The sequence below is a fragment of the Ornithorhynchus anatinus genome, chromosome 3 (genome assembly GCF_004115215.2).
Source record: "Ornithorhynchus anatinus isolate Pmale09 chromosome 3, mOrnAna1.pri.v4, whole genome shotgun sequence".
In the NCBI taxonomy this organism is placed as follows: domain Eukaryota; kingdom Metazoa; phylum Chordata; class Mammalia; order Monotremata; family Ornithorhynchidae; genus Ornithorhynchus; species Ornithorhynchus anatinus.
In genome coordinates this window covers 89,293,111-89,316,292 of record NC_041730.1, presented here as the reverse complement: position 1 = coordinate 89,316,292, position 23,182 = coordinate 89,293,111, and the positions used below count along the sequence as shown (strand labels likewise).

The following is a 23,182-nucleotide window of genomic DNA, read 5'->3' as shown; positions in this document are numbered from 1 at the left end:
CACAGAATAAGCACTCAGTAAATACTATTGAGTGAATGAATTCTTATTATGGGGGGGGAGTGGTCAATGGGGAGAAGGCAGGTGACACTTGACAGCTGTGTGACTGTGGACAAGTCACTTAACTTCTCTGTGCCTCAGTTACCTCATCTGTAAAATGGGGATTAACTGTGAGCCTCACGTGGGACAACCTGATTACCTTGCATCTCCCCCAGCGCTTAGAACAGTGCTCTGCACATAGTAAGCGTTTAACAAATACCAACATTATTATTATTAGGTGGGGGGGGTTGAGGTTTCCGGCCGGGGCCGCTAGGGGGTGTGGGAGGAGGAGGAGGAGGAGGAAAAAGAGGAGGAGGAAAAAGAGGAGGAGGAAAAAGAGGAGGAGGAAAAAGAGGAGGAGGAAAAAGAGGAGGAGGAGGGCTGGCTCCTGAGGCCGCCCCCGGGGACCCACAGGAAGGTGGGCCCGGGCCTGGCCAGGAGGCTTATGGCGGAGCCTCTGGGGGCAAGGGAGAGGACGCTGAGGCTCATGGGGGAGGCTGAGGGCAAGGGAGAGGGAAGGGGATCATGGGGAAGGGAAAAGATGCTGAGGGGAAGGGAAAGGACGTTGAGGTTAATGGAGGAGGCTGAGGGGAAGGGAAAGGGAAGAGGCTGAGGTGAGGGGGAAGGGAGAGGGAAGAGGCTGAGGTGAGGAGGCCGAGGGCAAGGGAGAGGGAAGAGGCTCATGGGGAAGGGAAAGGACGCTGAGGGGAAAGGAAAGGACGTTGAGGCTCATGGAGGAGGCTGAAGGGAAGAGGCTGAGGTGAGGGGAAAGCTGAGGAGAAGGGAGGGGGAGGAGGCTGAGGGCAAGGGAGAGGGAAGAGGCTGAGGCAAGGGGGAGGCTGAGGGCAGGGGAGAGGGAAGAGACTAAGGCGAGGGGGAGGCTGAGGGCAAGGGAGAGGGAAGAGGCTGAGGCTATGGGGAGGCTGAGAGGAAGGGAGAGGGAAGAGGCTGAGGTGAAGGGAAAGGACGCTGAGGCTCATGGGGGAGGCTGAGGGGAAGGGAAAGGACTAGTAGGTGAAGGAAGGGGAGAGGCGGAGGGGAGGGGAGGCTGAAGGGAAGGAGGGGAGGTTGGGGAAGGCTGAAGGGAAGGAGAAGGGGCCATGAAGCTGAAGGTGAGGCTGAAGGGAAGAGGTTGAGAGGAAGGCCGAGGGAAAAGCAGGGGACACTGGGGCAAGGGGGAGGCTGAGGGGAAGGGAAGGAGAGAGGAGTTGAGGTGGGGAAGGCCGAAGGCAAGGAGAGGAGGTGCTGAAGCGAGGGGGAGGCTGAAGGGAAGAGGCAGAGGGGGAGGCCAAGGGGAAAGCACTTGACACTGAGGAGAAGGAGAGGCTTAGAAGAAGGGAAAGGGAGAGGAATCAAGGTTAGGGGAAAGCTGAAGGGAAGGAGAAGGGGTGCTGAAGCGAGGGGGAGACTGAAGGGAAGAGGGGGGTGCTGAGGCGAGGGGGAGGCAGAGGGAAAGGACAGGGGAGTAGGGCCGACAGGAAGGGGTAGTTAAGGGAAAGAGAAGCTAAGGGACGGAGAGGCGAAGGGGAGGCTGAGGGGAAGGGACAGAGAGGCCAAAGGCAGGGGTCAGCTGCACTGGGGAGTTGCTGGGCCTCTCCCCCAGATTACAAGGTCCAGGCCTGCACATTAAGAATGGAGGGTATCAGTCTTCCCCAGCCTTTCCCCAGGTGGCCTTGGACGCACACCCCATGTCACTGAAAGCTCCACCACCTGTGTACCCCACCACACCCCTGCCCCTGGCCATCCGGGGTACACGTTCCTCCTTGGGTGGAACAGGCAGGTTCCGCATCCCGTCATCGAGTCAGCGTGGTTTAGATTAATCTGATCAGGCACAGTCCCTATCTCTGAGGTAGGGAGAACTGGTATCTTGTCCCTATTTTCTAGTTGAGGAAACTGAGGCACAGATGAGTTAAGTGACTTGTCCAAGGTCACCCAGCAGACCAAAGATATTCCTACCTCTTTGATCTGGTGACTCTCAGGCACTGCATTTTTCATGCAGCTATTTCTAAGGGACTGCTTTGAACAAATGAGGCACAAACTAAAAACAAGAGGTTGGTCCTCATTTCCCTACGTTCTGCTCATGTAGCTCTGCAGACCCAAAGTTCAGTACCCTTTGAAGTGGAGCAGGAAAGGCAGGGCAGAAAGGAGGCTTTTGCAGCCATTGGGAATCACAAATTCCGAGGCCACCGTGTCCATTCTTTTTCATGTGTGGACCTTTGTTCATTTTCCAGAGCCATGAGTGACCTCGGGCATGCAGGTCCGGAGAGCAGACACCGGGTGGACCTGGACAAACTGATAGATGACTTTTCTGAGATCGAAAAGGTAAAGCCAACCTGTGGGGCTAGCAGATGCTTTACCGGCGCACGTGATGTTTGTCCTGATCTCTGGTCATTTTGATCCATTGAGGTCATGGAAAGAATGTTGTTTTTTATGATGTAATTTCCCACACACTTAATACAGTGCCCTACACTCAGTAGATGCGCACTAAAAACCACTCATTGATTGATTGAACGGGGAGAAAAATGCAAGACAGGGAGGGTTGTCTCTAAAAGGAATCCACCAGTTTGAAGGAGAGGCAGAGCCGTGTCTTAGCAGCAGGGCCCTCTCTTTGTTTCTCCTTCCTCTCCACAGTTTCTGGTCTCCTTTTCCTGCAGCAATCAGCTGAGGTACAAAGGAGCAGTGCTCTAACCTGGGGGAAGGAGAGTTACAGCTTAAAGGCTGTGACTAATTCTCCCTTCATATGGATTTTCCCCTGTCTAATGCTTTTCTCCCAGTTCTGCTATTATTAGTGCCCGTGCAGTGGTGGTTGAGAGAGAGCGCTGGGGTCCTATGCACAGCCGGCATCCCCCGCTGGGTTCTGGAGCAGCTCACAGATATTAATGTGCTACCATGCATGTGTGATTCTTTCATTTTAAGGGGTTATAGTGAAATAATGGGAATAGTTTAGGGTGTTAGGTGGTATTTCTATAGGCACCCCACAGCACACCACCACATGGCAGCTCAGAAATTTCTCTGGGAGCCAGGGTCTGAAGAAGCAGCTGTGGAAGAGGGCACAGTTTGTTTTTTGGTAAGCACTTACTATGTGTCAAACACTGTTCTCAGCACAGAGGTAGATACAAGTGAGTCAGGCCAGATGCAATCCCTGTCCCACATGGGGCTTACAGTCAAGTAGGAGGGGAAACAGGTATTGAATCTCCATTTTGCATTTGAGGAAATTGAGGCCCAGAGAAGTCGAGTGATTTATCCAAGGTCATACAGCAGGCAGGTGGCAGAGCCCGCGGTTAGAACTCAGGTCCTCTCTCTCCAGGGCCAAGCTTTATCCACTAGGCCAGGCTGCTTCACACTTGGGAAGCCCAACTAATTGCCATGGAAGTGACTTTTGCTCTTTCAAACTCTTCCATGATCAAACAGCAAAGGTACATTAGAGAGTAGAATACCTGTTCTCACTCCTACTTAGGCTGTGAGTCCCATATGGGACAAGGACTGCATCCAACCTGATGAACTTGTATTTACCCCAGCACTCAAAACACTACTTGACACATAGTAAGCATTTACCAAATATCATTAATATTATTATTATTACCAATAATAATCATATGAAGTGGAGTATGGGGAGAGGAGAAAGAAGAGGAGCAAAAACAAAAGGAAGCAGGGCCCAGAGAGTTGAAGGGGAAGGAAATAAGCTCACAAGTCTGGAATCTGAATGAAATTAGTTAGGCAGAGCTAGCGTAAAAGCAGGCAGAAGACCAGGGAGAAGTTCTGTAAACTCAGTCTTCTCCCTGCCTCAACTGGCTCTCTTTTCTTTCCCATTCCTTTTTCTCTTTCCTCCCCACTGATTTTCTCCTTACAATGTGCTTTAGTGGAAAGAAGGTGCATTGGGAAGCCAGGAGGCCTGAACTCTAGTCCTGGCTCCTCCACTAGCCTGCTGTGTGACCTCACACAATTCACTTAACCTTTCTGTGCCTCAGTTTTCTCCTCCGTAAAATGAGGGTAAATTTCTTAATGGTCTTTGTTAAGCTTTTACTATGTGCCAGGCTCGGTACTAAGTGCTGGGGTAGATACAAGACAGTCTTGTCGGCCGCAGTCCCTGTCCCACGTAGGGCTCACAGTCTTAATCGCCATTTTGACAGATGAGGAAACTAAGGCTCAGAGAAGTGAAGTGACTTGCCCAAAGTCACCTAGCAGACAAGTGGCCAAGTCAGGATTAGAACCCAGGTCCTCTTGACTTCCAGCCCCGTGCTCTTTCCAATAGGCCATGCTGCTTCTCAGAACCTGTCTCTCCTCTCCTCGCAGGGATGAGTGGTGAGGACAAAAAGAGTTACATTTAGTTCTGCCATAACATATGTTTACGTGGTGCATTTTGGCTGGAACAGTGTTGGGGAATTAGGGAACATTTTTATGACAAGGTGAAACAAAGGACTCACTGTCAGAAGAAACAGTCGGCACATAAACATGGCATTGGACATGGAGTACCACAACCCGAACTTTCCTTACTGCAGGGTTTTGCAAGAGCACCACCCCGTCACGTCGGAGAACTCAGTGTAATATGAAAGCACTTGAGGAAAATAAAATCTCTGTGCAAATACAAATTGCTAGTAACCTCTCAGGATTTCATATTTACCAGTTTTTCACCTCTCCTCCCTTTCCTTCATCCCTCTTCCCCCATCATTGATGTCTTTTTTTTTAGGCCAAAATGAAAATTTGGGTTAGAGGTGGCCTTCTCAGGCAGTTAAGCTCAAGACATGAGTTTGTGTTTTCACAATGTCCACAGCTCTTTTATTTTCCAAAGCACCATCCCATCAGGGCTCAGTGGAAAGACCACAGGCTTGGGAGTCGGAGGTCCTGGCTCTCCCCTTGTCAGCTGTGTGACCTTGGGCAAGTCACTTAACTTCTCTGGGCCTCAGTTCCCTCATCTGTAAAATGGGGATGAAGACTGTGAGCCCTACGTGGGACAACCTGATTACCTTGTATCTACCCCAGCGCTTAGAACAGTGCTTGACACATAGTAAGTGCTTAACAAATACCAACATTGTATTTACCCCAGCACTCAAAACACTACTTGACACATAGTAATTATTATTATTATTATCATTTCCCCTTACTCCTGCTTCAACATGCGTTTTCACGGCCCTTATTGGCTAGAGTGTTGTTAGGGAATAGGGAATGTTCATCCAATAGTCCAGGTCAGAAGGAATTCATTCAATTGTATTTATTGGTGCTTACTGTGTGCAAAACACTGTACTAAGTGACAGGTGTGTGCTTCTGGAAAATGGTACTAGTTTTCTGTAACCTGGGCTTTTGTAAGAACGCAACCACTGGGCTGTAGAAGAACTGAATGTAACTCTTGTCTTCACAGTATTATTATCATTATTATTATTGTTGTTATTGTTATTATATTTAAGTGCTTACATAGATTCGAGTTAATCAGCCTGGACATAGTCCCTGTCCCCCTCTAGACTGTCAGCTCATCGTGGGCAGGGAATATGTCTTCCCACTCTGCTGTATAGTGCTCTCCCATGTGCTCAGTACAGTCCTCTACAAACAGTAAGCACCCAATAAATATCAATGATTGATTGGTTTATTGATGGAGCTCACATTTTAAGTAGGAGGGAGAACAGGTATTAAGCAGGTATCTCAGAACATCCGTGAGATAACGATTATCTTCGCCATTTTACAGAGGATGAAAAGTAGGCCCTGAAAGGCTAAGTGACTTGCTTTAGGTCACACAGAAATGGCAGAGCTTTAACGGACATCCAGGTCCTCTGATTCTCAGACCTGTATTCTTTCCACTAGGCCCCAAGGCCTCTCTTCCGCAGTGAAAGTGGGAGGACAGCGGTGGGTAAATGGGCTGGAAATGTTTTTTTCTGACTTCTGAATGTTTTCATTTTAATTTGGCACTGAACTAAATAACTCTTCCCACAGAAAGTGTTAGAAGTCAGTGGAAAGAATAATATCCTGAATATTCAGCTGGACAAGTCTAACTCATTGTTGAAATTGACCCAAACAAGAGAGAATTATCTTAAAGAAGGTAAGAAAATCAGTTGCTGCCTTAAATAGTATTCTATTTTGCCATATCTGGGTTTTTTTTAGGATATTTGTTAAGCACTTACTCTGTTCCAGGGACTGTACTAAGCCCTGAGGTAGATAGAAGATAAGCAGCATGGCCTACTGGATAGAGCATGGCCCTGGGATTCAAAGAACCTAGGTTCTAATTCTGGTTCTACCAGTTGACTAGTCTGTGACCCTTGGGCAAGTCACTCAACTTCTTTGTGCCTCAGTTTCCACATCTGTAAAATGGAGATTAAAACCGTGAGCCCCATGTAAGACCAACCTGTTTATCTTGTATCTGTCCCATGGCTTAGTATAGTGTCTGGCACATAGTAAGGGATTGCCAAATAGCATTTTTAAAAAAGAATCAAATTGAACACGGCTCACGTCCTGTGGGGCTCACAGCCTTAATCCCCATTTTGCAGAATCCAGGTACTTCTCACTCCCCACCCCATGCTGTATCTACTAAGCCACACTGCTTCTCCAGCTAAGTACTGGTGTGCTCACATTTACCCGATTATTTCCGTCATTACTATCTTCTAGCCGTAATTTATTTTCGCGTCTTCCTCCTTGATTATCCTTGTCAGCCGGGACCATGTCTGCTAACTGTTGTAGTCTCCCAACAGTGCTCTACATCCAGTCGGTTCTCAATTCATTCAATCGTATTTATTGAGCGCTTACTCTGTGCAGAGCACTGTACTAAGCTCTTGGAAAGTACAATAAATACTATTGGAGTGCTAGCTCTCTCAGTATTTGTTATGCTTTATAATGTTATTTCTTTCCCACTACGTATGTCCTACCACTGTCTTCCACCCTCTACCTTGCTATTGATGCCTGTATGCTGTTGATGCGTGATTACTTGTATTGTTTTGTTGTCCGTCTCCCCCATCTAGACTGCGAGCCCATTGTTGGGTAGGGATTGTCTCTATCTCTTGCCGAATTGTACTTTCCAAGCGCTTAGTACAGTGCTCTGCACGCAGTAAGCCCTCAATAAATATGATTGAATGAAAGGATGAATGAATACCTCTTTGAGATTGTTAGCCCCCTTGGGGTCAGAATATTTCAGATCAAACATTCTGATCAAACATTCAGAAGCAGCGTGGCTCAGTGGAAAGAGCACGGGCTTGGGAGTCAGAAGTCACGGGTTCTAATCCCGGCTCTGCCACTTGTCAGCTGTGTGACTTTGGGCAAGTCACTTCACTTCTCTGGGCCTCAGTTACCTCATCTGTAAAATGGGGATGAAGACTGTGAGCCCCACGTGGGACAATGTGATTACCTTGCATCCCCCCAGCGCTTAGAACAGTGCTTTGCACATAGTAAGCGCTTAACAAATGCCATGATTATTATTATTATTATTATCAAATGTTCGTCATCGCTTCCCTCTTGCTCTGAACCATGCCTGGCACAGGGTAAGTCCTCACCCAATGCCAAAAATCGTAAGAATAATACTCCCTTTTTTAAGTTTTTCATCTTTATATTTTAGGCCGTTACTGCTTCAGAGTGCCACTCCACCCAAGCACTCACCATCCAAGAGTTCGGTAGAGAGGGTACAGCCAAAGTGCAGATGTCAGAATAGTGATGAAGTTGGACAGATTCTGGTTAGCGAACCTTGATTTAAAATGCAAGAAACTTAAAAAGTTTTGGAATTGAAGTCCATGCACCTCCCCAGTCAGAAAGCTACTGCAACTAATGTACAGGGCACAAAATGAGCTGTATTCTTGTGGTCTTTTTTGATCTAGAATAAGAACCGCTAGGAGGTTCAAATCAAAGGAAATAGTGGAGTTTGATGGTCCAGAACAAAGGTCTGTTAAAGCAGATCACTGTCAGATCCTAAAGTATCCTATAAAGCCTGAGGTCTGGCTTTTTTAATATTTTGGGGGAAGAAAAAAAGTATATAGGGAAAGAAGGAGTCCCATTTAATATTGAAACATATTGCAAGGAGCCCATCTTGTGTTCACAAGTTAAAATTACATTGCACTAACAAGTTCCTTATTAAAATTGTTCTGCTAGACAAAACCTAAACTTTCCTTTCAGGACTCTTCAGGAGCTAATTATCTAGCTTGCAGGATATCCAGCCCTAGTGCTTCTGCTCCTGCTTCCTCCTGTGCCTCGTTCTCTGTCAGTCTAACCTCCCATTGGGAGACAGATAGGGGTAAACCTCAGCCTTTGTATCTCTCTGTTGGTATTTTTTCCCTCCTTATAATACTTATTAAATCTTGGCTTTGGCCAGTTGTCTGCTTGGGAACCTGGTTCATCCATGATTACTGGGTCTGTCATAGAGATAGCCGACAGGTCTTGGCTGACCTCCCTGCCCCCTCTTTTCCTCTGGAGTGCAATGAATATTTTTTATTTTTTATTTTTTTTCAATGTCAATCAGCCCCGATCTCACAAAGCCTTTCTGTGAGCCCGTCATTGGGCCGGGATTGCTCTATCTGTTGCCGAATTGTACATTCCAAGTGTTTAGTACAGTGCTCTGCACAAAGTAAGTGCTCAATAAATACTATTGAATGAATGAATGGGCTTCTGAGTCTAAAACCCACGATTGCGTTGGTACTTGAACACTTCAAAAAGAGTGATTCAGTCCACCATAATACGTTTTCCACGTGCCTTTTGGATTGATGCCGTCGAGGAAATAGGGAATATTCATCACATATTGCACAGCAATCTGATTAGCATATGTTGTACATTTTGTGCATATGAAGGATGTTGATCAAGGTGTAAGTCTAATAACCAGAGTTTTGTGAATGTGAACTTCTCTGGGTACCGAACCTTTATGTTTTAAAACTGACCGTATCTGAAGAGGACGTGTTTCTTCAAAGTTCTTCAAAGTTTCTTCTTCAGATTGCCCTAAATGTATTGGGTGCCGACGCAGGAATATGAAGGGGAAATTAATCCTAAATTTTGAAATAGCTTTTACAGCTTTTAAAGCTATCTTCTACTGCTTTCGGATTCAGAAACATACCACTGTCAAAGTAAACAAAGTTTATATGTGCCTCAAAAAGTACATTCCTGACTACTAAAACTGATATGATCAAGTTGTGAATTTTATCACTTTGTGAAATCTAGGAGAGTTTTCTCTGAAATAGCCTTTTTTAATTAATGATTTATATTTCCTTCTTATCTTATGCCTTCTTAACTACTTCAGTTCTTGTGAATTGGTTCCTTTTCCATTTTTAGAATGTGCTTCCTTCCAGAATGTGATAAAAGGCCTGGAGCAAACTATAGAATATCAGTGCAACTTGAAAGGTAAATGAGAAGCAAGTACTAATGTGCTCTAAATCGTTCCATTAGTGATATTATTTGATCTTGTATGCTTAGAGATATTTTAGAAGTAGTGGAAAAGACGAGGAGTCAGTAGACCTTGAGTGCTTCCTCTGACCTGCTCCTTGACCTAAATCAAGGCACTTAAAATTTTTTTGTCTGTAAAATGGGGGTTTCACCAGGGTTTTGTGAGGACAAAAATTAGTCATCGATCAATAGTATATATTGGGCACCTACTCTGTGCAGAACATAATACTAAGAACATGGGAGAACATAATAGAATTAATAGAGATGATCCCTCCCTCAAAGTCCTTAAAATCTAGCGAAAGTGATGGTTGATAAAATAAATTACAGACAGGAGGGAGTAATAGATTATATTGCTAAATCCACAATATGTGATGTATCGTGGAACATGGATGTATCCAGATGATTAAGGTACTGTGGAAATACTGAAAGGGCATTTGGCAGAGGGATATAAAATGGGGAGATCAGGCAGATCACTGATCTCCCCATGTTCAAACCCCTTTGGAAATCATACCCCCTCCAGAAAGCCATCCCCAATTAATTGCTCATCTTCCCACCTGATTTCTATCTCTCCCATCTGTCACTTCTGCAATTCCACGCCACCTAAGCAGTTGGTCTCCCTTTCTAAGCTGTAAACTCCTTGTGGGCAGGGAATTTGTCTGTTATATTCTTTTATTATACTCTCCTAAGGGCTTAGTACAGTGTTCTGCAGACAATAAGCGCTCAATAGATACTATTGACTAACTTGGATGCATACAAATCCCTGAAGTACATACAAATCCCTGAAGCACTTTTGTAATTCATTTTAGTGTCTGTCCCCCTGCTAGACTACACATCTAATTCCATTCTACTCTCTCAAACATTTAGTTCTGTGCTCTGCATACAGTGTAGTAGGTGCTCGGTAAGTATTCTTGGTTGATTGATTTTCAACCTCACAACTTCCTTGCAAAGTAGGAAGAGGCAAGCATTTTTTTAATGGGATTTTTTTAACCATTTTTGTGCTAGGCCCTGTTCTGAGCACTAAGGGTAGATAATCAGGCCGGACACAGTCCCGTCCCTAATGGGGCTCACAGCCTTAATGCATCGTAAATGTAATGACTGTTTCACGGACAAGGAAACAAAAGCCCAGAAAGGTCAAGTGATTACCTGAAGTCACACAGCAGGCCAGGGGTAGGACCCAGGGTTCTCAAGTGTCATCATTATCATTGTCATTGTTATTATTATTATTATATTTGTTAAGCATGTATTGAGTGTCAAACACTGTTCTAAGCACTGGGGTAGATACAGGTTAATCAGGTTGGACACAGTTCTGGTCCCACATGGGACACACAGATTCTGACCAATCAATCAATTGTATTTATTGAGCACTTACTGTGTGCAGAACACTGTATTAAGACAGTCAATTGTATTTAGTGAGCACTTACTATTTGCAGAGCACTGTACTAAGCATTTGGGAGAGTATAGTATAGCATTATAACAGACACATTCCCTGCCCACAGCGAGCTTACTAAGCTCTTGGGAGAGTGCAGTATAACAGAGTTGGTGGACACATTCCCTGTCCACAGTGAGCTTACAGTCTAGAGGGGGAGACAGACATTAATCTAAATAAATTATGGATACGTACATAAGTGCTAAGGGGCTGAGGGAGGGGTGAATAAAGGGAGCAAATCCTAGTGCAAGAGCGACACAGAAGGGAGTGGGAGAAGAGGAAATAAGGACCTGATCACATCTCTCCTCCTCAGAAGCCTATGGAAGTACCTTATTGCCTTATTAGAATAATAATAATAATGTTGGTATTTGTTAAGCACTTACTATGTGCAGAGCACTGTTCTAAGTGCTGGGGTAGATAGAGGGGAATCAGGGTGTCCCACGTGAGGTTCACAGTCTTCATCCCCATTTTACAGATGAGGTGAGACACAGAGAGGTTAAGCGACTTGCCCACAGTCACACAGCTGACAAGTGGCAGAGCTGGGATTCGAACCCATGACCTCTGACTCCCAAGCCCGGGCTCTTTCCACTGAGCCACGCTGCTTCTCTAGCCACGCTGAGCATATGGCTCTCCCGCAACTAGCCCTTTTTTACTTAGCTGCCTTCCTCGGCCACAATTGCCATTAAAAATAGCATGGCCTAGTGGAAAGAGCACAGGCCTGGGAGTCAGAGGACTTGAGTTCTGGGTTTGAATCCCACTCCTCCAACTGCCTGCTCTGTAGCCTCAGGCAAATCACTAAATTTAACCTCTCTGTGCCTCAGTTACCTTATCTGTAAAATGGGGGTGAAGACTGTGAGCCCCATGTGGGACGACCTGATTACCTTGTATCTACCCCAGTGCTTAGAACAGTGCTCGGCACATAGTAGACATTTAACAAATACCATCATTAATATTATTATTAATAAACTTCTAAGTACCTCACTTGCTTCATCTGTAAAATGGGGATTGAATACCTGGTCTCCCTCCTGCCTGGATTGGAAGCCCCATGTGAGACAGGGATTGTGTCCCGCTTTTGACTTGTATCTACCCCAGCACTTAGTGTCTGACACATAGTAAGCGCTTAAATGCCAAATAAAATTGCCAACTCTGCTAATTGTCTTTTATATAGAACTCTCCTTTCCCCTGCACAGAGCACACAATGTTCTTCATCTCTTTGAAGATATTCTCCATTCTTCTTCATCAATCCATAACCTAACGCCAATACCTAGTCTAGTGCTGTGCACCCAGCAGATGCCCGGTACAGTGCTCTGCACACAGAAGACACTCAATAAATAGTACACTAATTCCCATCTTTCAAAACCCTACTAAAAATCACTTCCTGCAAGAAGCCTCCCTCAATTAGCTTTCTGTCAGTCAATCATATTTATTGAGCACTTACTGTGTGCAGAACACTGTACTGAGCACTTGGAAGACTTCAACAGAACAGACGTATTCCCTGCTCACAACGAACTTTCAGACTAGAAGGGGAGGCAGATATTAATATAAAATAAATTACAGGTGTGGCTGTGAGCCCCATTCATTCATTCAGTTGTATTTATTGAGAGCTTACTCTGTGCAGGGCACTATACTAAGCGCTTGGAAAGTACAATTCAACAACAAATAGAGACAATCCCTGCCCGCAATGGGCTCACAGTCTAGAAGGGGGGAACAGGGACTGTGTCCAACCCGATTAGCGTGTTAGTACTTAGCATGTTAGTACCCCCGCACTTAGGAACAGTGCCTGACACAGAGTAGGTACTTAACAAATACTATCTGTGGCTGAATTGTACTTTCCAAGCGCTTAGTACAGTGGTCTGCCCACAATAAGGGCTCAATAAATATGATTGAATGAATGACTACGAAAAGAAAATGAATGGAAATAAACTGTGATGGCATCGTATATACTTGTGGTGTTGTTTTTTTACCCAGATGAAAATGAACGGCTAAAGAAAGGCACTGATGTTCTGAAAGACAAGCTGAGAGCTCAGGAGCAGGTGAGGTCCGGCCTGGTTTACCCTTCAGTGATCGGATCTGGCCCGGGGACACGCCAAAATCTTTACAGAATTCGCCCACGGGTAGACATCCCAGCTCTGCCATTTGTCAGCTGTGTGACTGTGGACAAGTCACTTCACTTCTCTGGGCCTCAGTGACCTCATCTGTAAAATGGGGATGAAGACTGTGAGCCCCACGTGGGGCAACCTGATGATCCTGTATCTTCCCCAGCGCTTAGAACGGTGCTCTGCACATAGTAAGCGCTTAACAAATACCAACATTATTATTATTATTAGACTGTGAGCCCGTTGTTGGGCAGGGATCGTCTCTACCTGTTGCCGAATTGTACATTCCAAGCGCTTAGTGCTCTGCCCAAAGTAAGCGCTCAGTAAATACGATTGAATGAAGGAAAGGGGTTAGGAATTCGTACTTTCTGGCCCAATTCATGCAGCTGGAGACGGACGCCAAGAGACTGTGATTCTGCAAACCCAATGGGGTCGCTGTGGCCACCAACCTGGTTGCCACATTTATGGCTGGACTGGCCTTTGGCCAACGTTAGAGAAGCAGCGTGGCTCAGTGGAAAGAGCCAGGCCTTGGGAGTCAGAGGTCATGGGTTCGAATGCCGGCTCTGCCACTTGGCAGCTGTGTGACTGGGGACAAGTCACTTCACTTCTCGGTGCCTCAGTTCCCTCATCTTTAAAATGGGGATGAAGAGTGTGAGCCCCACGTGGGACAACCTGATGACCCTGTATTTCCCCCAGCGCTTAGAACAGTGCTCTGCACATAGTAAGCGCTTAACAAATACCAACATTATTAACTTTGGTTTACTTTCTGGGGGCGCACCGCCCTCTGGTGGCGACAGGGTGGGACTGCCCCTCCGTCCCGTCAGCCAAGTATTGGCTTGTGCCGGGATGTCCCTTCTTCATTTATTCATTCGATCGTATTTATTGAGCGTTTATTGTGTGCGAAGCGCTGTACTACTACTACTAATAATAATCTTGCTATCTCTAATGCGCTTACTATGTGCAGAACACTGTTCTAAGCGCTGGGGGAGATACAGGGTCATCAGGTCGTCCCACGTGGGGCTCCCAGTTTTCATCCCCGTTTTACAGATGAGGTAACTGAGGCCCAGAGAAGTGAAGTGACTTGCCCACAGTCACACAGCTGACAAGTGGAAGAGCCGGGATTCGAACCCATGACCTCTGACTCCCAGGCCCGGGCTCTTTCCACTGAGCCACGCATTCATTCGATCGTATTTATTGAACGTTTACTGTGCACCAAGTGCTGTATTACTATTAATAATCATAATGTTGGTATTTGTTAAGCGCTTACTATGTTCAGAGCACTATTCTAAGCTCTGGGGAAGATACAGGGTGATCAGGTTATCCCACGTGAGGCTCCCAGTTTTCATCCCCGTTTTCCAGGTGAGGTAACTGAGGCCCAGAGAAGTGAAGTGACTTGCCCACAGTCACACAGCTGACAAGTGGAAGATCTGGGATTCGAACCCAAGATCTCTGACTCCCTAGCCTGGGCTCTTTCCACTGAGCCACGCATTCATTCGATCGTATTTATTGAGCGTTTACTGTGTGTGAACCGCTGTACTACTACTAATAATAATAATGTTGGTATTTGTTAAGCGCTTACTATGTGTAGAACACTGTTCTAAGCGCTGGGGGAGATTTACAGGGTCATCAGGTTGTCCCACGGGAGGCTCACAGTCTTAATCCCCATTTTACAGATGAGGTAACTGAGGCACAGAGAAGTGAGGTGACTTGCCCACAGTCACACAGCTGACAAGTGGCAGATCCAGGATTCAAACCCATGACCTCTGACTCCCAAGCCCGTGCTCTTTCCACTGAGCCACGCTACTAAGCTCTTGGGAGAGTGCGATATAACAACAGAAGGACACATTCCCCACGCACAACGAGTTTACGGTCCAGAGAAGCAGCATGGCTCAGTGGAAAGAGCCTGGGCTTGGGAGTCAGAGGTCATGAGTTCGAATCCCAGCTCTGCCACTTGTCAGCTGTGTGACTGTGGGCAAGTCACTTCACTTCTCTGTGCCTCAGTTACCTCATCTGTAAAATGGAGATTAACTGTGAGCCTCACGTGGGACATCCTGATTACCCTATATCTACCCCAGTGCTTAGAACAGTGCTCGGCATGTAGTAAGCGCTTAACAAATACCAATATTATTATTATTATTATTAGAGGGGGAGGCAGATATTACTATAGAGAAGCAGCGTGGCTCAGTGGAAAGAGCCCGGCCTTGGAGTCAGAGGTTATGGGTTCAAATCCCGGCTCAGCCACTTGTCAGCTGTGTGACTTTGGGCAAGTCACTTCACTTCTCTGGGCCTCAATTACCCCATCTTTAAAATTCATTCATTCATTCAATAGTATTTATTGAGCGCTTACTATGTGCAGAGCACTGTACCAAGTGCTTGGAATGTAAAATGGGGATTAAGACTGTGAGCCCCACAGGGGACAACCTGATCACCTTGTATCGTTCCCAGTGGTTAGAACAGTGCTTTGCACATAGTAAGCGCTTAACAAATGCCATCATTATTATTATTATAATTAAATAGATATACAGCTATATACATAGGTGCTGTGGGGATGGGAGGGAGAATGAATGAAGGAGCAAGTAAGAGCGGTGCAGAAGGGAATGGGAGAGAGGAGAGGAGGGCTTAGTCAGGGAAAGCTTCTTGGAGGAGATGGGCCTTCTATAAGGTATGGAAGAGCAATTATCTGTCTGATAGGAGGAGGGAGGGTGTTCCAGGCCAGAGGTAGAATGTGGGCGAGAGGTCGGTGGCCAGATAGATGAGATGGAGTCTAGAGTCCTGCATGGGTCAAAGTTAAGTGGTCCCACCATGGTCCTCGGACCAGCCCAAACTGAACCCTGAAATCAATCGAGACCCTCATGGCAGAGGCCAAAGAGCATCAAGGCCTCACCTCCAGGTGGTGTGGCTGTTCAGCTGGAAAAACGACCGACACCCACATTATCTCTAGCTACCCCAAGCCTCTTGGAGCCTTCCCTCACTGAGCCCTCATTTCCTTTTCTCCCACTCCCTTCTGGATCACCCTGATTTCCTCCCTTCATCCCTCCCTCGGTCCCACAGTACTTATAGGCATATCCGTAATTTATTCATTTGTATTAATGTCTGTAATAAGACATTAGAGAAGCAGCATGGCTCAGTGGAAAGAGCCCGGGCTTGGGAGTCAGGGGTCATGAGTTCAAATTCCGGCTCTGCACTTGTCAGCTGTGTGACTGTGGGCAAGTCACTTCACTTCTCTGTGCCTCAGTTCCCTCATCTGTAAAATGGGGATGAAGACTGTGAGCCTCACGTGGGACGACAGCCTGATGACCCTGTATCTCCCCCAGCGCTTAGAACAGTGCTTTGCACATAGTAAGCGCTTAACAAATACCACCATCGTTATTAACATTATTAATTAATAATAATGATACTAATGATCACCATTATTATCATAATTAATTATTAATAATGATAATAACGATGGTGGTATTTATTAAGCACTTACTATGTGCCAGACACTATAATAAGCGCTGGGGAGGATACAAGCAAGTCGATTTGGACCCAGTCCCCATCCCAAGTGGGGTTCACAGTCTCAATCCCCATTTTACAGATGAGGTAACTGAGGCACAGAGAAGTGACTTGCCCAAGTCACACAGCAGACAAGTGGCAGAGGCGGAATTAGAATCCATGACCTTCTGACTCTCAGGCCCATGCTGTATCCACTACGCCCCGCTGCTTCAGTCTCCCCTTCTAGACTGTAAGCTCGCTGTGGAGAGGGAACGTTTCTGTTACATTGTTAAATTGTACTCCCCCAAGCATTTAGTCTCTCCTATGAATCGACACCTTACTGTGGCAGGAGAGTTTCCCTACGCTGATAAAGTTTAGAGCTAAGCCATATGGGGCTATCCAGAATGGAAATTTGTAAGCCAAAGCTTCAGAGTCGATTCACCTGTGCTGGTCAGCAGCGTCATGGGAAAGAGTTAAAGACGAATGATCAAGTGCAGCAGAGACTCAGGTTTTTACTGCACGGAAGCTAAGGTAAACCACTTCCGTATCTTTACCAAAAAAACTCCGTGAATACACATATCCGAACGATTTTATGACAGAAGATGGGATGTTCTGAAGAGGGTGTGTACATGGAGACGTTACGGGTCGGAAAGGATTCGATGGCATTTGAAGAAGAAGAAAGCACTTAGTACAGTGCTCTGCACGCAGTATGCGTTCAATAAATATGATTGATTGATTCAGCCTACAAAATGTCCAAACAATCAGGGGTATTTATTCATCAGTGGTACTTATTGAGTGCTTAGTCTGTGCAGAGTCCTGTATACTAAGTGGTTGGGAGAGTGCAGTACAATGGCGCTGGTAGACAGATTTCCAGTGCATGCCGAGCTTACATTCTAGTGACGGAGACAGACATTAATAGAAATAAAAACTTATGGATATGTAAATAGGTGATGCGGGATTGAGGGTGGGGCTAATACCAAATGCCCAAAGGTCATAGATTCAAGTGCAGGCAATGGAGAAGGGAGAGCTGAGAGTAGCCCTCCTACTGAGAGCTCACCTCCTCCAAGAGGCCTTCCCGACTGAGCTTCCCCTTTTTCCTCTGCTCCCTCTGCTGCCTCTCTACCCCCCCCCCTTCACCTCCCCTCAGCTAAGCCCCCTTCCCCCCCTTTCCCTCTGCTCCTTCCCCTCTCCCCCTCCCCTCAGCACTGTTCATTTGTATATATTTTTATTACCATATTTATTTTGTTAATGAGATGTACATCACCTTGATTCTATTTATTGTTATTGCTTTAATGAGATGTACATCCCCTTGACTCTATTGCTATTGTTTTTGTCTGTCTGTCTCCCCCGATTAGACTGTAAGCCCATCATTGGTCAGGGATGGTCTCTGTTGCCGATTTGTACATTCCAAGCGCTTAGTACAGTGCTCTGCACATAGTAAGTGCTCAATAAATACTATTGAAGGAATGAATAAATGAGAGGGAGCCAGGGAAAAGAGGTCTAAATTGGAAAAGGTCTCTTGAAGGAGATGTGACTTTAATGAGGCTTTAAAGGTCAGGAGAGTGGTGGTCTGGCATATATGGAGGATGTGGGAAAGGGATCGGCAGCGAGATAGGTGAGATCGGGGCAAAGTGAGCAAGTTGGCAGTAGAGTTAAGCGTGCAAGCTGGGCTGTAGTGGAAGTTCAGCAAGGTAAGGAAGGAGAGGATAAGGAAGGAGAGGACGACTGATTGATTGCTTGAGAATCGGTGGTAGGAGAGGTGGACAGGCAACCCCTGGAGGTTCTTGAGGAGTGGGGAGACATGGCCTGAACTTAGAAAAATGATCCAGGCAGCAGAGTGAAGTATTTCCTGGAGTAGGGAAAGAGAGAAGGCAGGGAGGCCAGCAAGGAGGCAGATGTAGTAGTCACCTTGGATCAGCACAGTAGCAGTTGCATAGAGAGGAAAGGGCAGGCTTTAGTGGTGTGGAGAAGGTAAGAAGGACAGGATTTGGTGACAGACTGAATATGTGAATTGAATGAGAGAGGCGATTCAAGGACAATGCCAACATTATGGGCTCGGAAGATAGGGAAGAGAGTAGTATCGTCTACAGTAATGTGAAAGATGGGGAGGACAGGGTTTAAGTGGGAGGATACGGAGTTCTCTTTTGGACATGTTTGGTTTGAGATGTCACTGGGGCATCCAGGTAGAGATGTTTTGAAGGCAGGAGGAAGTACAAGACTGCAGAGAAGTCGAGAGGTCAAGGTTGGAGATGTAGATTTGAGACCATCTGCATGGAGATGGTAATTGAAGCCATGGGAGCAGATGAGTTCTCCAAGCAACAGGTTATAGATGGAGAATAGAAGGGGGCCCAGAACTGAGTCTTGAGGGACCCCCACTCTCAGGGAGTGGGAAGTAGAGGAGGAGCTTGCCAAAGGGACTGAGAAAGAGTGGTCAGAGAGATAGGAGAATCGGGAAAGGGCAGTTTCAGTGAAACTAAGGTTTCTAGGAGAAGAGGGTGGTCTACAGTGTTGAAGGCAGCTGACAAGTCCAGGGGAATTAGAATGGAGTAGAGGCTGTAGGATTTAGCAAGAAGGATCATTGGTTACCACTGTCAGATTTGGTGAGAAGGTCATTGGTTTCCTTAGAGAGAGCTGTTTCTGTGGAGTGAAAGGGGTGGAAACCAGATTGGAGAGGATCAAGGAGAGAATTGGAGGAGAGAAGGGTGTAAACAATTCTCTCCAGGAGTTTGGAGAGGAATGGTCAGAGAGAGATGGAGTGTTAACTGGGGCAGGGAAGGAGACATGAGGTTAAAGGAGGGCTTTTTTAGGATAGGGGAGACATGCGCATGTTTGAAAGAAGAGAGGAAAAAGCCATGGGAGAGTAAACGGTTGAAGATGGCAGTGAGAAGGTGGGCGAGTCTTCTAATAGAATTTGAAGGGATGGGTCAGAAGCACAGGTGGAGGGGATGGATTTTGAGAGCAGGTGAGAGATCTCTTCTTGAGTTACTGCTGGGCATGTTGGGAGAGTCATAGAGTGTGGAGGAGCTGGGGGGACTGGAGAGGGGTAGGGGAGATTTTAGGGAGATCTCATCTGATGGTTTCAATTTTGTTAATAAAGTATGTGGCCCAGACCATTAAGGGAAAGAGATGGGGGGGGTGAGGGGAACAGATTTGAGAAGGGAGTTTAATGTCTGGTTGCGACAACCTGAGTCCCAACTTACTGACTCTTTCAAGACCTAAGTTTTACCCACCATCAGCGTCACCGTTCCTCACATTTGTTGAGCACTTAGTCTGTGCCAAGCACTGAACAGGTGATCTGGTGACAGGTATGAGGATGCTGAACCAGACTTGATCCCTGCCCCACAGGGAGACTCCCCATCTAAAATGGAAAGAGGCTAGACACAGTGGGAGAGGAAATAATCAGGAAAATTCAGTGAAAAACAAATTCAAGAGAGAAGCAGCATCCATCCCTTCCAGAGGCAATAGTTCTCCAGTTCCTCCCCCTTCAGAGCAGGACCCTCTCCCGGGTTGGAGGAGTCAGTTGTGCCAACTCACTCATGTTTCCACATGATAGGATTTCTCCTAGCATTTACGGGAGTTTCAAGCCGCTTGACTGTGGAGAATTTACCCCAGGATGGACAGGAGTGGCTGGCGTGACACTGAATAATGAGAAGGGAGCAATGGGTTTTTGAAGGACAAATGAAAGATTTCGAAGTGTCGTCATTTCCAGAAGTTTTTAAAAGACTGTCTTCAAGGCTCGTAGCCATTTCTTGAATTGCTAATCAATCAATCAGTATTATCTATTGAGTGCTTACTATGACCCGAGCTCCTGGGACAGTAAATTAGAGTATGCAGACAAGATTCTAGTCCTCAGGAAGCTTACACTCTAACAATGTTCTAGCTAATCATTGGACAGCCCACATTTCTATCCTCAGCCATGGGTCGGGGATGCAGTGCCAACTCAAGTCAGTCAGTCAAGAATATTTACTGAGCACTTACTGCGTGCAGAACACTGTACTAAGTGCTTGGGAGAGTGCAATATGACACATTTCCTGCACACAATGACCTTACAGTCTAGAGGGAGAGACAGACATTAATAGATATAAATAAATCACAGAGATGTACATAAGTGCTATGGGGCTGGGAGGGGGATGAATAAAGGGAGGTAGAGGTGCCCTCTGTATTCCAAAGCCCTGATATTGAGGCGCTCAAGGCGTGTATGGCTGCAAGCCCTTAATACAGTGCTTTGCACACAGAAAACACTCAATAAATACGATTGAGTGAATGAAAAGCTCCAGCTTCTGCCCGCCCCAGTCCGGCAGAACAGGTTTTGTGAACTGTGTTCCTTTGTAATATTAAAGATAGGTTCAATCCACCAAATAAAAACTCTCCTTTTCTTACCCAGGAGTATAAGAAGCAGTTTGACCAATTTGTGGTTGAAATGCAAAGCAAGGAGGAGGCACACAAAATGGAAATGCTGAAAATTCAATCCGACTTGCAGAAGAAAGGTCAGTCCAGTAGTTTCACTGTAGCAGTTAAGGGAGGGAGAGCAAGGCTAAGCCATAGAAGATCAGAATTCAGGGTCCCACCTGGATTCATGTTTGCCTCCAGCGCTTAGTATAGAAACTCCAGTGCTTAGTACAGTACACATAGTAAGCGCTTAAATACCAATATCATTATTATGCAGTGCTGCCTACACCTCGCAGTATCAATGCTGTGCCTGCAGGAAAGGAATTTGCTAGGTAATTTGTCTCAGTGACTTTTGAATCTGAAAGGGAGTCATCTCAATCACAATATCTAATCAGGGTTTACAGGGACAGCACTGCAGATGAGGATAACATCCCTAATTGTGGTATTTGTTAAGCGCTTACTATGTTTCAAGCACTATCCTAAGTTCTGGGATAGAAGAGGCTGAGTCCAAGTCGGAATGAGAACAAGTATCGAATCCCTGTTTTACAGATGAAGAAACTAAGGTATAGAGAAGTTAATTGACACAGCAGGCTAGTGGAAGAATGGGAATTGGAACCCAGGTCTTCTAACTCCCAGGCCCGTGCTCTTTCTACTAGATAATGCTGCTTCCCATCTCTGGGGTCTTATAAAACAGCCCCTGACCAAGGAACCCTAATGTCAACAAGATAGCAACTCTTGAAGTAAGCAAATTAGAAAATAGGTCTTTTTCTCTTTTTCCGTGGAAATAGTGTGGTGGAAGAAACAGGGTTCTTTTGAAATCCCACTATTCAGGGAGAGGTAGTGAGGCCACAATAGTCCTTTGCAATTCAGTTTTCCTTTAACTGAAGTGGAGGGTGAGCAGACAAGTCCTAGCTCAGTCCTTACCCGAATTAACTTCCAGATTCCCCACAGCCAGAGGAAGAGTGTTTACTGTGTACAGAGCACTGTACTGAGTGCCTACTATGAGCAGAGTACTCTACTACTGGTACTCACAGCGTGGCTCAGTGGAAAGAGCCTGGGCTTGGAAGTCAGAGGTCAGGGGTTTGAATCCCAGCTCTGCCATGTAGCTGTGTGACTGTGGCCAAGTCACTTAACTTCTCTGTGCCTCAGTTACCTCGTCTGTAAAATGGAAATTAAGACTGTGAGCTTCACGTGGGACAACCTGATTGCCCTGTATCTACCCCAGCGCTTAGAACAGTGTAGTGTTCATAGTAAGTGCTTAATAAATAAGCACATAGTAAGTGCTTAATAAATACCAACATTATTATGTAGAGCCCTGTACTCTAGGGAAGGAGTGTGGCCTAATAGAAAGCACACAGGCCTGGGAGTTAGGGGACCTGAATTCAAATCCCAACTCTGCCTCCAGTGGGACCTCAGGCAAGTCATTCAACTTCTTCATTTTATAGATGAGGATGAAATAACTGTACTCCCTCCTGCTTAGACTGTGAGTCCCCCTGAGAACAGGGACTCAGACTAATTTGATGGTATTCAGCGCTCAGAACAGTGTTTGGCACATAGTAAGTGCTTAACAAATACCATCTTTATTAATATTATTATTACCCCAGCACTTAGCATATAATAAGTTCTTAACAAATACCACAATTATTATCCTCCTCATTATTATTACCAGACACTTGGGAGAGTACAATAAAAGTATGAGATACTCTTCTACCCTCAAGAGGCCACAGTCTGAAAGGGGAAGACAGGCAGAAGTAAATTTGGGATATATGCCTATTTTGAATGGTTTTTATCCCATTAGTACTTAGAACAAAAGGACTACCCAGCATTATTATACTTTTTATGGTATTTGTTAAGCACTTACTGTGTGCCAGGCACCATGCTAAGCACAGGGGTAGATAGAAGACAATCAGATTGGAAGCAGTCCGTGCCTCACATGGGGCTCACAGTGTTAATCCCTGTTTTGCAAATGAGGTAAAACCTGTACAGCTGAAGCAAAACTTTACATGAATTTTTCTTATCAATCTGATATACTGAGTTTGGGTTTAGGTTCTGATTTCTTCTCCATATCATTTTTATGTAAAATATTTAGTGGGGATTTGAAATTTGCCCCTTTTTTAAAAGGGAATTTTCCAACTATTACTTTTATGTTTTCATCAGTTGAATTAAAAGAAGAAGAACATAGAGAGCTGATGGAAAAAAAGGATATGGAGGCTTTAGAATTAACTAAACAGCTGAGGAGCCTCGATGAGGAGAAACAGAATGAAATCATCAAATTGCAGCTCGAGGTAAGGCCAAGGAAAATCACGCTAAAGACCCTGGACGGGAAGACCAGGGAGTCGAATGAATACAGTTCCACACACTCAGACCCTGAAAAGATAAATCAATCAATCAATCGTATTTATTGTGTGCTTACTGTGTGCAGAGC

At 45.7% G+C, this 23,182-nt stretch overlaps 1 protein-coding gene across 1 annotated transcript in view; it reads left to right on the top strand.

The window, feature by feature from the left end:
* The first annotated feature begins 388 nt into the window (after positions 1–388).
* The window catches only part of CCDC152 (coiled-coil domain containing 152), a 32,025-nt gene continuing 9,231 nt past the window's right edge, over positions 389–23,182 (top strand). Inside the window, exons 1-7 of the mRNA XM_039911527.1 lie at positions 389–454; positions 2,268–2,358; positions 5,959–6,064; positions 9,262–9,330; positions 12,767–12,831; positions 20,753–20,855; positions 22,915–23,042. Of these exons, the coding sequence (XP_039767461.1) occupies positions 2,272–2,358; positions 5,959–6,064; positions 9,262–9,330; positions 12,767–12,831; positions 20,753–20,855; positions 22,915–23,042 (558 nt within the window). The 5' untranslated portion in view covers positions 389–454; positions 2,268–2,271. The remainder of the gene's footprint in view (positions 455–2,267; positions 2,359–5,958; positions 6,065–9,261; positions 9,331–12,766; positions 12,832–20,752; positions 20,856–22,914; positions 23,043–23,182) is intronic.